At 38.0% G+C, this 13,113-nt stretch overlaps 2 protein-coding genes across 2 annotated transcripts in view; one reads left to right on the forward strand and one right to left on the reverse strand.

Moving 5' to 3' along the window:
* Positions 1-1,913: 1,913 nt before the first annotated feature.
* Positions 1,914-2,672, reverse strand: LOC107494738 (uncharacterized). The gene has a single exon (XM_016115775.3). It carries the CDS (start codon positions 2,670-2,672, stop codon positions 1,914-1,916), a length of 759 nt encoding a protein of 252 aa, XP_015971261.1.
* A 1,398-nt stretch (positions 2,673-4,070) lies between these two features.
* The window catches only part of LOC107494789 (plastoglobule-localized metallopeptidase 48, chloroplastic), a 64,862-nt gene continuing 55,819 nt past the window's right edge, over positions 4,071-13,113 (forward strand). The window contains exons 1-3 of the mRNA XM_052263354.1: positions 4,071-4,492; positions 4,607-4,662; positions 12,219-12,288. Coding sequence (XP_052119314.1) covers positions 4,292-4,492; positions 4,607-4,662; positions 12,219-12,288 — 327 coding nt within the window. The 5' untranslated portion in view covers positions 4,071-4,291. The remainder of the gene's footprint in view (positions 4,493-4,606; positions 4,663-12,218; positions 12,289-13,113) is intronic.

Raw genomic sequence — 13,113 nt, forward strand, 5'->3', positions numbered from 1 at the left:
CAAACCTCTTCACCTTCATGAACTCATGAATCCTCTGCCCAAGCTCAAGATACCCCGCCCGAGCGCAAGCCGATAACACCGAAGCCAGCATGGCAGCATTGGGCTCCAATCCATCTCCAATCATCTCATTAAAAAGCCCCAAAGCCTCGTCATAACATTGATTCTGAGCATACCCACAAACCATCGTCGTCCAATGACTCAAACTCCTGGCCGGCATTTCATCGAACATAAGGCGTGCACGGGCAAAATCACAACAGAGTAACACCTGACCAAACCATTGGCGACGTGGGAATCAAAGCACATCCCGAATTTCTGCACGTGTGTGTGAACCTGGGTACAGGCTGGCAGGGAGGAATGTTAGAGCAGGCTTTAAGGAATATCGCCCAGCTTCCTCATGGAGACGTGAAGGCAGAGAGAGTGATGGGGATTGGGGCTAGAGGCGTGGGCGCGGATGAGGGTGTTCCACATGAAGGTGTTGGGTGAGTATGGGAGGGAGGAAAAGATTCTAGAAGCGACGGTGAGATCGGCGAAGCGGGAGAGGGCAAAGGAGGAGAGGAGGCGGCTGTCGGCGAATGGTCGTGGCGGATGCGGGCGGTGAGGATCATCTGGGCGAGGACTTGTTTTAGATGGTGTATTGTGGTGCATTGGTCGGCGAGGAGAGAGAGACTAGGAGGAGTTGGCGGCGGAAGTGGAATGGTTGAGAAGAGTGAACGGGGAAAGCGGTGTTTAAGCGAGACGTGCAGTTTTGCGGCAACATTCGAAGAAAGGTGGTTGGTGATCAGAGACTCGAGTTTCCCAAGTTATCCACCACCGGCGGCAGCAAAGCAAGGTTGTTGCGGAATTCAATTCCCGACCGATCAGGTGCTTCGTGCAGAAGGCGGAATTCAATTCCCGACACAGAAGAATGAAGTAACCATTCAACCAAGCTAAGTGTACTTCCACTGATTCTTTTCATACATATATATGCATGTTATTTGGCTTCAACTCGTTAGTTTTTTATGAGTCAAAACTCAAAACTTTACATTCGGCCAATATCTAGTGCCAACTGGCAACTTAACAGATGATTGTGAAGACACACGTCACATCCAAATTTAACGAAGATTGTGAGTGCTGTCTTACCCATTTCAAATCAAGAAACTCAAGGCCAGAACACGAAACATCTGCCCAGAAACACGCAGATAACGAAGAATCCTCTCCCGCATTCACACAAAAAGTAAAAATTAAAAAAAAAAATCACATCGCAAAAAACCCTCACCCAGACCGCCAGAACACGAAGCATCTGCCCCTCATCCCTTGGCAAAGCACCTTGTGCACCTCCTCGTCCCCTATTTCCCTCGTCGCTTTTATAATTTTTTAAAAGAAAAGTTTAGGAGTCAGTTGCATTCTGGCCAGCATCTAACCAACAGAGAAAGATAAACTATTGGATGAAATCTCAAATCAATCTCACACCATTAAATTATCATTAATAGCTAATTGATGGTTACGAATCACAAATATTGTTGCCCTTAACATTGCACTTTTTTTAAATTATTTTAACTGAATTTTTCCACATTATGGTGAACAGCGAAAGTTCTTATTCTATTTTGTCCAAAAAGAAATTCTTATTCTAATTCCGAATCCTTTCTTTCTTTAACAAACAAAAATAAGGTTTTTCTTTTTCAATAAAGCTGCTTAGAAAATTAAAACAGAAAACAATATAAAAAAGAAAAAAAATTGGGAAAGAGAACTCCACACAAAATGCATAATATTGTTCACATGATGAATTATTGAATTACATCCAAATTACACAGAATCAACTAACTAATTTTTTTTTCATGATTAAATGCATAATACTATTCACATTATGAACTAGAACCAAACTACACAGAAGAATCAAGTAACTAATTTCAGTTTTTATTTACATTTTTGACGATCTAATTTGTTGGCATCGGATAGCGACATAAAGGGCATAAATGACTAGTCTTGAGCCAGCGGATGATGCATTCTTGATGATACAGATGCTTACAAGGCATTGATAAAACTTGTTCTGCATCATCACCGTAATCAAATTCAGATAGACAAATACTGCACCTCTCTGTTGCATTGTTATTCTTTTCAAGCTTCACTTCCTCAAGAGAATCAATGGCACTCTTCGAAGTAGGAACCATCTTAATATTAGTATTTCCCATGGAATCTTCAATGATGAAGTCGGTGATAATGTCGCCGTAGTCATCAACAAACTCTAACGAATTCTGGATAATAATGTCCAAATTCAAACTGAACAAACGAAAATCAGGTCTTTCGTAGAGGAATCCGGAAGGACGAGTTTGAATTGTGGCTTCCGCGTAGGATATGACATCTGGCATTATGTGATGAATCAAGACATTTGGTATAACATCATCAGGAAAATGCAATTGGATGTGTGATGAACCGTTTTGAAGGAATTCTTGCGCTTGCATTAGAATTGAGCTGTGACATGCAAACGTATCAGTGGCTCCTAACACTGGATAATGTGATTGTGGTTGTTGAGGATGAGTAGTCCAGCACGTTTGATGCCTAACTCGTACCTTGAGAATGAAGTAATCTGCTATTTTATCTCCGATGAGAGTTAGATAAAGTTCCAAATCTTCCTCCTGTTCTTGCAACAATGAGGGAGATGACACTTCCCAGGAAAAACCAAATGGCGACGTCATGATGATGAAATTGAGAACTGGTTTGATGCTTCAAGTTCGTTTATCAGAAATATAAGAAACTTTCTCTAATAGAAATAAGAATCAAACTGAGAATTAATCTTGTTGCTTTCTGCTTACTTGTATATATAAACAAGAGTTCCTAGTAAAATTTGGTACTGAATCTCAATTGGATACTAATTTTTTTTTTTACAAAGTGACATTACTTTAAGAGAGGGAAGGTAATTGGATCTTAATTGTATATTAATTGACCGAACTATCTTTTTTAGTTTAATTAGGATAATAATCTTTTAGGATAATTATTTTATATGATTTTCTAACTACTTTTATTTTCTTGGATTATCATTCATAATTTAAAAATTAAAAATTAAAATTTATTATTTTTGTTAAATTCAATCTTATTTTATTTTTTTACTAACTCACTGAAACTAATTGTTTGAGATAAGTAAGAAAAAAAATATATCGATCATTATTTATAAAAAATAATTAATATTTATTTTATTTAAAAATCAAAATAACTGCCAATTATTTGAATTAATGTGTTTTCTTTCTTGGAGTAGTTATAAATAGATTGATAAATTGATTAGACAAAAGAAATAAATTGATTTACAAAGATTTTGTACAAAATTATTATCAAGTGGTTGAATACTTGAATCCTAATTTATAATTTGGACGATCTTTCATTTTATAGAAATTTAGTAAGCACAGGCATACTTAGAAGATTTTCGATCCCTGTAAAAAGAGTTCAAACATATCCTGTTTAAATACTTCATAATCCCTTATCACTTGCTTCAAATCTCATGATAAACACTCTTCAATTAATTTTTGTTTGTTCCTATTCTTTTTTAAACAATGTTTTTTGTAATGGACTTCTCTACTTATCCTCGATTATCAAAATATTCAAAATACAAATATATACCGCTAATCCATTTCAGTTCAATTAACTTGAATTTTTTAGGATAACATTACATCTATCAAAAATCAATCCCTGTTAGCATAGAAAAATACGATTTAGCATCTCATAATTTTTTATATTATTACAAATAAATTTGATTATTTTAATTATTAATTATTTAATTAAAAAATACATAAATCAATATATATATATATATATACAATATATAATAATTAATTTGATAATTAATTTTAAAAAAGAAAAAAAATCAACATTAATTTTATTAAAAAAAAATTTAAATGACTAATATTTTTTATTATTTTTAATTTATATTAAAAATATTAATCTCTTAATATTTCTCCAATTAAAATTGTTCGTTTAAAACACCTCAAAATATTATTTAAAAAGGGAAAGAAAAAAAACTACTCAAAAATCAAAATATCTTAATGCAAGACAACGAAGTGAGCACACATTTGGTTAGTTAATCTTCCCACAAAGTCAACAGAAAATGAAGTGGCGCGAAACAGGTACCATAGGTTATCGGCTGTGGCCACAACCACCTTTACGTTAAGAAACAACCACCTTTACGTTAAGAAACAATCACCAACGCTGTGTGCACTGCGCACCCATTCCTCCTCACAACATCAGAAACACCATTACTAAGCTAATCTGCGCTTCTGCTTCTGCTTCTTCTTCTTCTTACTATTATTATTGCTATTATTCTTCAATGGCTTCGGTAACTTTTTCCGCGCACTGCCTCCTCCACAAACCCAATTCTCTTTCTTTCAGTTTCTTAGCCTCGGACAAATTCAGGTTCGGACGAGTCGGAAAGAACACGAAACTTGGATTAACGCTGTGCAGAGCAGGTTCGGCTCTTGCCTTTCGAGATCTCGACGCCGATGAATTTCGCCACCCTCTTGATAAACAGGTCTGTGTGTGGCTTCTGAACCTTTTCATTTTTTTTTTCTGAGAACTCGTTCGGAACTTTTTCAGCGCTTAATTTTTCATGCACTCATGTTTTTTTTTTTTTTTCAATCTCCAGAACACGCTGATACTGAGAGCGATTCCAGGATTAAATGAATTGGGGAAAACTTTATTAAAAAAGAAATTTTAGATGATCAATATTTTTTATTATTTTTATTTTATATTAAAAATATTAATTTCTTAATATTTTTCCTATTAAAATTGTTTGTTTAAAATACCTCAAAATATTATTTAAAAAGGGAAATAAAAAAGAACTTTTTATTTTTAATATTGAAGTAGTAATGGTATTTTTTTAAAATGTGGATTGTTAGGGTATTATTATTAAATGTGGAGCGATTTAGTTAGAGAAGTAAAAATTAGACCGTTCGATTTATTAGAGATACAAAAATCAGACCGTTCAATTTGTAAAAGTACACAGATCGAACTGACTGATTTATTGTTTTGCTTTCGATCACCGGAACACGCCGAGCGATTCCAGGATTAAATGAATTGGGGAAGCACTTCTAGGTAATAATAATATTAAAATTGAAGTATCCCTTGTGAATTGGGATCCTAAGTGATGCAGTTTAGTGTTGTATTTCATTGATTCTGTTGATTAAGCTTTTGAATTTTCATGAATCTTTGTATTCCTCTATTACAAGCTGTGTTCCCCTTAGAATGCTTTGTTTACATGATTACTCTTTCTCTCTCTCTCTCTATATATATATATATACTCACTTCTACCTCATACACTAAGCTGACAAACACTAGCCGTGTGCATCTCACCGGCACAACTCATGTAACTGATATATGGCATAAGATGTATATACAAAATCACACGACCCTCACAAGTTTTCTGCCTCATGTAGTTGGGCCATTGGATAAAACTTGTTCCCCCGTATAACTCCTTCCCTGAATGGTTCAAATCGTCTATATTTAGGCTTGTTTTGATAAAATTTTTCTTTTCACAAATAGCTTATTAAAGTTGGTTTTTGACAGATAGCTTTCTAAAACCTGTAATACCAGTTTTTGATAAACCAAACTAAAAATTATTTTTAGAAAGTATCCTTTCTACGGAAATAAATCTTTATCTGCTAGACAAGAAGATAGCAAGTTATAAATTTTATCTTTTTTTGATAGGACATGTATTTTACTATAAAATTGAAGTAGTTAACGGCGGGGTTACCTCTATTGTGGTGACGAATCTTGTATATGTTCCTAAAAAAAAGGAATTTATCCAATTTTTGGGATCTCGAAAGGGGCGTGGAAAATTCCGATACCTACCAAGGAAAATTCCGAAACAACAACAATTGTATTTGATAAAATAGTTTTAAAATTTAAAAGAGTAAAGTACCATTTGTACCCATGAAAGTTGGAAACGCTGACAAATGTACCCACGAGAGAAGGAAACTACCAAATGTAACCATCAATCGTGACATTCGTGGGACGAAACTAACCGAGCCTTATTCCGGCGTTGACTCCGTTAGTAACTCATCTTCCGTGGCACTTCCCGGCGTGACATGGCTTAGGGGGCCTCTTATGTGGATTGCTGAGCTGTGTGACCGTTATAATGTATCCTCAACCCCAAAATTTCCCAAATTCAAAGCTTGTTCCATCCCCAATAAGAACCCTAACCCTAGATTCACAAAAATCTTCAAAATTATACCGATGTCGAGGCGAAGACTGTTTACTCCAACTTCGAATGGCAATGGTAGTGTGTCTGGAAGCTCAAATTCAGGAAGGGTGCATGATAAGAAGTTCAATGGGAGATGTCTCTGTGGGTTGGGGGTGACGCTGTTACAGTCAGGGACGGCGATGAATCCTGGGAGGTGGTTCGTACGTTGTTCCAATTGGAAGGTAACCCGTTTTACATCTTGTTCTCTGTGAGTTGAATCGGTATCTGATTTTAGTTTTTCTGCCATGGATAGAACTCGGACTGCAACTTCTTTGCATGGGTAGACGAAATCGAAGGGCAATGGGAGGGTTTGAAGAGAACACTGTCAGAAAGAAAGATGCTGGAAGACGCTAATGATGCTAACGTTGAACTGAAGATGCTGATGATGTTAGGGAGGTGTGAAGTTGAAGTTAGTAAAGTTAGGTTTTGGCTTGTGATTATGTCAATGGTGGTGGTATGTAATGTTGTCTGCACTTTGTATTTGGCTCTCAAGGGGTTTTGAGCCCAAGCAGTTTGCAGTGTTAGGGTTGACAAAAATACCCATGTTCGATTATGTATCTATCATTTGTAGACATGTGGAAGACAGAAAATGTCAAAAAGAGTCTTATAAGACTTGTAAATTTGCAAAAGTTATCTATTACTAATACTAATTTCAAGTCATTTTTTACTTTCTGCTCCAAAATAACATGAAAGACATGCAAAATAAGCTCATAAGTACGTAGAAATTTAGCAACTGAAGTGTTCAAGTTATACTAGTTATAGGTATGAGTTTTCAACAATGACCATGCACAAACACCGAATACCAAAACATAAGCAATTGTAGGTATAGTATGTGACATATCCAACAATTGTAATCTAAACTGCCATGGCACAGTACCAAGAAAAAAAACATAATATAAACACTATTGCTTCAAGGAATTGGAGTGGAGTTACTGCTGCCGCTTGATCCTTCCTTCAAGTGTGCAGTTGTTGACCTCTTTTTTGGTGGATGACGGAAGGCAGGCTGAGGCCACGGAGTTGAGCTTGATCCTCTCCCTGTGGGAGTAGGCATGAATTCCATGAATCTGGAAGTAGTCCCCTGGGAGGCAGCTTGCATGGTTTGAGTTGTCACAACGGGTGGGACATCAGAGGCCGTGGGTGATGGAGTAGTAGTAGCTAGTGTTGTTGGAGCAGAGTGTGGTTGGTGAGTAGTTGGTGGTGGTCTTCGCAGATTCTTCTTCTTCCTTGGTGGCTTTTTTGTAGTTGTTGGCCTAGTTGAAGGAGACCTCACTGGATTAGGAATGGGTTGAGGAACTGAGTTTGTCTCCTACAACAGTAGAAACATATGATTGATTTCATTAAGAACTTTTAGAATGAAGTTGTAAAATACAGCATTAGACTTACATTTGGTGGCTGAAATGCTGCTGCTTCAACTGCTTCTAGATTCTCTTCCCAGAACATCTCCTCTTGTCTAGCAGCCTCATCCCCATCATCCTCAGCAGGTGGGTGTGGATTTGTACTTTGTCCCCCAGCACTCCCAGCCATGGCTTCCTTCTTCTTGGAATAGTTACGACTGTTGTGTCCAGTCTGCAATACATGTAACATGAACTTTCAGGTTGTGGACATTGAAAGCACAAGTAATGGGAGCATATGAATTATGGTTTACCTTTAGGCAATACTTGCAGGTGATGGGGCCATACTTTCTGGGAGCCCTATGAAGATCTGGGTGGGGTTCTTTTGGGACGTCATTCTTTTTGTCTCTCTTCAACTTTGGCCTCCCAATCTGCTTCTTGTATACTGGGGGTAATATAGGAGGTAGATCAACATGCTGCCAGTATTCTTGACTAGGGACAAGCTGGATAATGTATTGATATGTGCTATTATATGCCCCCATGGAAAGCCAGTTATGTGCATGTTCCTCTGGCTTCCTATTCTGATATGCCAGTGCAGCACATGCATGCTTGCACGGCAAGCCAGTCAGTTGCCAAAACCTACATGAACAAGTCCTCTTTCCTATATCCACCATAACCTTATGAGGCAAGCAATGTACTTCATACACATTGCCAGGATCATCTCCGGTGGGAAATGGCCGCCACTTGTTGCTCTCCTTTTTCTCTTTTTCAAGCCTACTCTGTTGCACAGGAGTGATAACTCCGTTATAACCCACCAACGCCTTCTTGTTTCTTGCAATTATACTCATCATATAACACCGTACCTCTTCCAACATAGTTATTATAGGCTTCCCTCTCATTTTCTTGATCCTAGAATTGAATGATTCGCAGTTGTTGTTTGTGTAATTGTCAGATTTTAGGTACTCACTAAAACCACTCCTACTCCATTGACTTGTAGGGATCCTATTCAGATACACCCAAGCATGGGGATTAACCCTTTTGATTCTATCCAGGACAGCATTGAACTCTTGAGGGGTTGTGGCCTTGGCACATCTCCACATTGCCATTTTCAATTCTGTGTCACCCCACTGCTTTCTGAAGTTCTGCCATATGTGCATAGCACAAAATCTATGATGTGCTCCTGGATTCACTTCACGCATAGCTGGGATGAGGCCCTGGTAGACATAAGTAAAGCGACCAACTCATTATATTATATGATGGACAATAACTATGACAGCAGCAAGCAAGCAGATACATTATAACAAACTAAAATTACAATGAAGACATACACATGGGATAGGAATTTAGATATTACCTTCTGCATGTCTGACATAAAGTTGACACCATTGATTGCAGCGTCACCTATGTCTTCTTGGAGGATTTCCAGAAACTATTTCCAGCTATCCTTGCATTCACACTCCACAACAGCGTACGATATCGGATAGATGTGGTTATTGGCATCATGGCCGATTGCAGTCAACAACTGTCCAGGGTAGTAACCCTTTAAAAAAGTTCCATCTAACCCTATAAAAGGCCTGCAGCCAACCGAAAAACCCTTCTTACACCCTTCCAAGCATATATATATCCTTTTGAATTTATGCCTAGTCCCTTCAACATAATCAGTACTAATCCTCACAGTGGAGCCAGGGTTGGTCCTCATAATTTCATTAGCATAGTCCCTAAGAACAGCATACTGAGCTATTTCACTCCCTTATATTAGTTGTTTCACCTTCACCATAGCCCTGTATATCTTTCTCTCATTCACAATGACGTCATACTCCTTCTTGAAAAAATCTTGTGCCTGCCTTTGAGTTAAGTCTGGATGATCACGGATCTTGTCCTCAAGCTCCTCAACAACCCATTTACCATCTGCAGATTTATTCTTGTTAACCCTGCTGCAGGTATGTTCATTCACAAACGTTTTCACCTGAAAGCTTAATGGAAATGACCGTTTTACACAGTATATCTGCCACATACAACTCTCATCATAACATATGGCCTTGCACCTAGTTGAATCAACCCTTGGAAAGAATATGCTTCTCCCTAAATTGATGTTGAATTTCCTAACTGCCTTCTTGAAATGGTCCAGATTTTCAAACTCCATGCCAACCTCCAACCTTACTTCCCTCACTGGAGCATCTGGATTTGCTTGAGGAAATGCTACCTGCTCATTGTCTTCATCATCACTTGCAACAGAATCAAGCTCCTCCGACTCGTAACAATGCATCCCTGCACTTGGTTCTGACATATTTTCACCATCCACAGGTATATAGAATGAAGGATGCTTGTTTGGATCCTGGTTGGGTATGAATGTTTGCCCTGAAGGTGGAGGTCTGACTGTTGATCGTCGCTTGGACTTCTGTTGACTACCCCCAACCACATCTGGATTTAAATCTGGTTCCGGCTGTGAACTACTGGGTTGACTACCAGTACCGGGTTCTTGACAAGGCTGTGGGATGTACTGTGTGAAAATCTCGACAGATTCGGCAGACCCTTTATCCATAGTGGGAGCCACTGACTCCGTAGACACTGGAATTTGGTTTCCAGTTTCCTCACTTGCAGCTGACACATTTGGTTGTTCAGGTTGTGGAAGAGTCTTCTCTAGAGGTTGATATTGCGGTAAGTTGGGTTTAGTGGGTGGATTTGGTAGCTGAATGATCCTTGGTGCCTCATCGAAGGTTACCTTTAGTGAATGGGTGGGTATATTTGGTTGATCATTGCTGAATTCTGGTTGTGCTGTGTTTCTTGGGGTATGATGGACTTCTTTCTCTCCCTCAGCATCCTCTGTTTGGGCATCCGGTCCAAGCATACCTCCTACAGTCTCACTCAATTTCACCACTCTCTTTCTCTTCTTCTTTGGGGTTTGGGGTCTCCTAACACACAATTTGGTTCTGTGCTTCACTGGGGTCCTACTAACATTTAATATCTCAAGCTCTGGTTCTGGTTCATTGTTCTCTTCTACGATCTCAGGAACGTCAACTGGATGCTCGGTGAACACTTCAACTCTCCTCCCATTGGCAATGGTTGCTTCATACATACTCACCACATCCATGTCTAGTCTAAGCAATCTCAACCCACCATCCGACTCCTTCCCAGGTTCAAGCCAATAAAGCTCACTCACATCATTGTACCCTGTGTCCTTTACTAAGTCATTCATGAAGAACTTATTAAGCGTGTCCACATTCATTCTTTCAATCTCTGTTTTCTCTCCACCAACATATGCCAGTTTCCCATCATCACCCTTTTCAAATTTTCCTCTATGACTAATGACTAGTGTAATGTGGATAGTTGCCATCTGCAAACATACATGTATACACAAAAGAAAACCAATTCACAACCAGATCATAGCCACTACAAAGACACCCTAATAAAAACCTCATACCCACAACCATGCACCAAAAATCCAGAAAACAACGACAGAGAAATCGAGGCTTAGTACTTACCTATGGATGACACCATGCAACTCCAACAGCTGACACGATCCACACCAACAACCACCCTCTCTTGACCACGGAGATTATCGTTAGGGTCGGAGATTTTCTGTGAGTGGAGAAGATGAACAGTTTAGTCTTAGGGCTCTACCCTCTGTTCTGTGAAACGCGCGAAGAGGTTTACCTCTGATAACTGTTCAATTCTAATTTCCCTTTTTTTTTAAAAATTAAATTTTGAAATCCAATTATATTTTTAGGTGATTGTATTTATAATTTCCACCTGTGAAGCCCCCAAAGCCATGTCACGCCGGGAAGTGCCACGGAGGATGAGTTACTAACGGAGTCAATGCCGGAATAAAGCTTGGTTAGTTTCATCCCACGAATGTCACGATTGATGGTTACATTTGGTAGTTTCCTTCTCTCGTGGGTACATTTGTCAGCGTTTCCAATTTTCATGGGTACAAATGGTACTTTACTCAATTTAAAATGATTATGATAGACATAAATAGTGGGAGAATCTTTTATCCTGAATGAAATTTCACATTAATAATATAACTAAAGGTAAATTTGAATATTTATTAATATGAGATTATATTATATTTTTATTTTGATAAACACAAATCAACTTGTTCTCAGAAACATCCTTAATTTTTTAAAACTACAAGTACAAGAACGTAATTTTTTTTATTTACAAATACAAAGCACCTCTCAAAACAGTTTTACCAAATGATGCCTAAGGGCAAGATTCAAGGCTATAAATCTTTCCCCTTATGCAATTGTCATTGGCTAAACTGTTCTACTTGGTAGAAAACGTCATTCTCAATATTTCCATGCACGGATACCCACCAAAAATTTTCTCTTTTTGCAGAACCATTAACATTGGGTGATCTAGGCTTGAGTTGCTTCTTAGATGGAATACAATACTAGTTTTGTTTATCTCTAACAGCAAGGACTCCCCATGTGTGCATGATTGCATGTGAAAGGCATAGTTATGTTGTTGTTGATTTGATCAATGATGAATTTACTGGGCTCACCTGGCACCAAAGCCAACCACTTTTTGCTGTACGAATTATGAATTTATACATGCTTTTCAGATCCTAATGGCCATCTGTATATGATGCTCTCAAAAGACATTGCTTTTTGTTTCACGCAAGTTCCTTATATTCAATGACATCTTAGAATGTTCAATAACACGGTTCCCCTAAAATGAATTGCAGGAAGCGTCGCAGAGCAGGTCATGCTCCTAGAGAATATAGGGACATCTGTCCTTGTTTCCAAAAATCAGGTATCTCAAACACTTAGAAAAACAAACATTTTGTTCAGCTTGTACTCAGTAAACACACTTGGTTGGAAGGCAATATATTAGATAAAATATACATGCTCTACGGTGCTTGATCTCAGTGGAAATGCTAGGTTTTGTGGTAACACACAATTAGTTTATGCAAAAGGAAAACAAACAAAGATGCAAATGTACAAGCATGTATACACACAGCACAACTTCGCTAATGGCCTTGTACATAAAAATCACATGCATGTTGCCACAGCGGTGAATTCTTTTGCATGAACTCCATTACTTTTCTTCCTCAAAATTGAAGAGCCAGTGTTCATTCCATTAATTCTATGCTTGTATATGGATATGCAAGCACATTTGTGTAACCATTCTTGAAACAATTTAACTAGTTCCTCTTGCAATTACCAACTTAGGAATGATAATTCCGGTTAAGTATAGGAGCAATGAAGTTTCTGCATTTAACATATGATAGTTATGAATTTGCAGAGTATGGCTGCATGACATAATATACTTGTTATAAGGAGTTCTTTTTTTATTATGCAACTTGGATCAAGAAGTAATTTCAATTATGCTGCCAGCAAAGTTGTTATTAAAAGTTGAATAACTAACAATATCTCTTGTTATCTCAGCTTCCTGATCTTCACCACTTGATGGTTGAAGCTGCACAAATATTAAATGTTGATTCCTCTGATCTATATGTTCGTCAAAGTCCTGTGCCGAATGCATACACACTAGCTATAAGTGGCAAACGACCATTTGTTGTTATTCACACTAGCCTTTTGGAGCTCTTGACAAGAGCAGAGTTACAGGTTATATTAT

The sequence above is a fragment of the Arachis duranensis genome, chromosome 6 (genome assembly GCF_000817695.3).
Source record: "Arachis duranensis cultivar V14167 chromosome 6, aradu.V14167.gnm2.J7QH, whole genome shotgun sequence".
Classification (NCBI taxonomy): domain Eukaryota; kingdom Viridiplantae; phylum Streptophyta; class Magnoliopsida; order Fabales; family Fabaceae; genus Arachis; species Arachis duranensis.

Bases quoted from the DNA above. Each gene is read 5' to 3' on its own strand.
- LOC107494738 (XM_016115775.3), bottom strand. From the start codon at position 2,672: ATGACGTCGCCATTTGGTTTTTCCTGGGAAGTGTCATCTCCCTCATTG.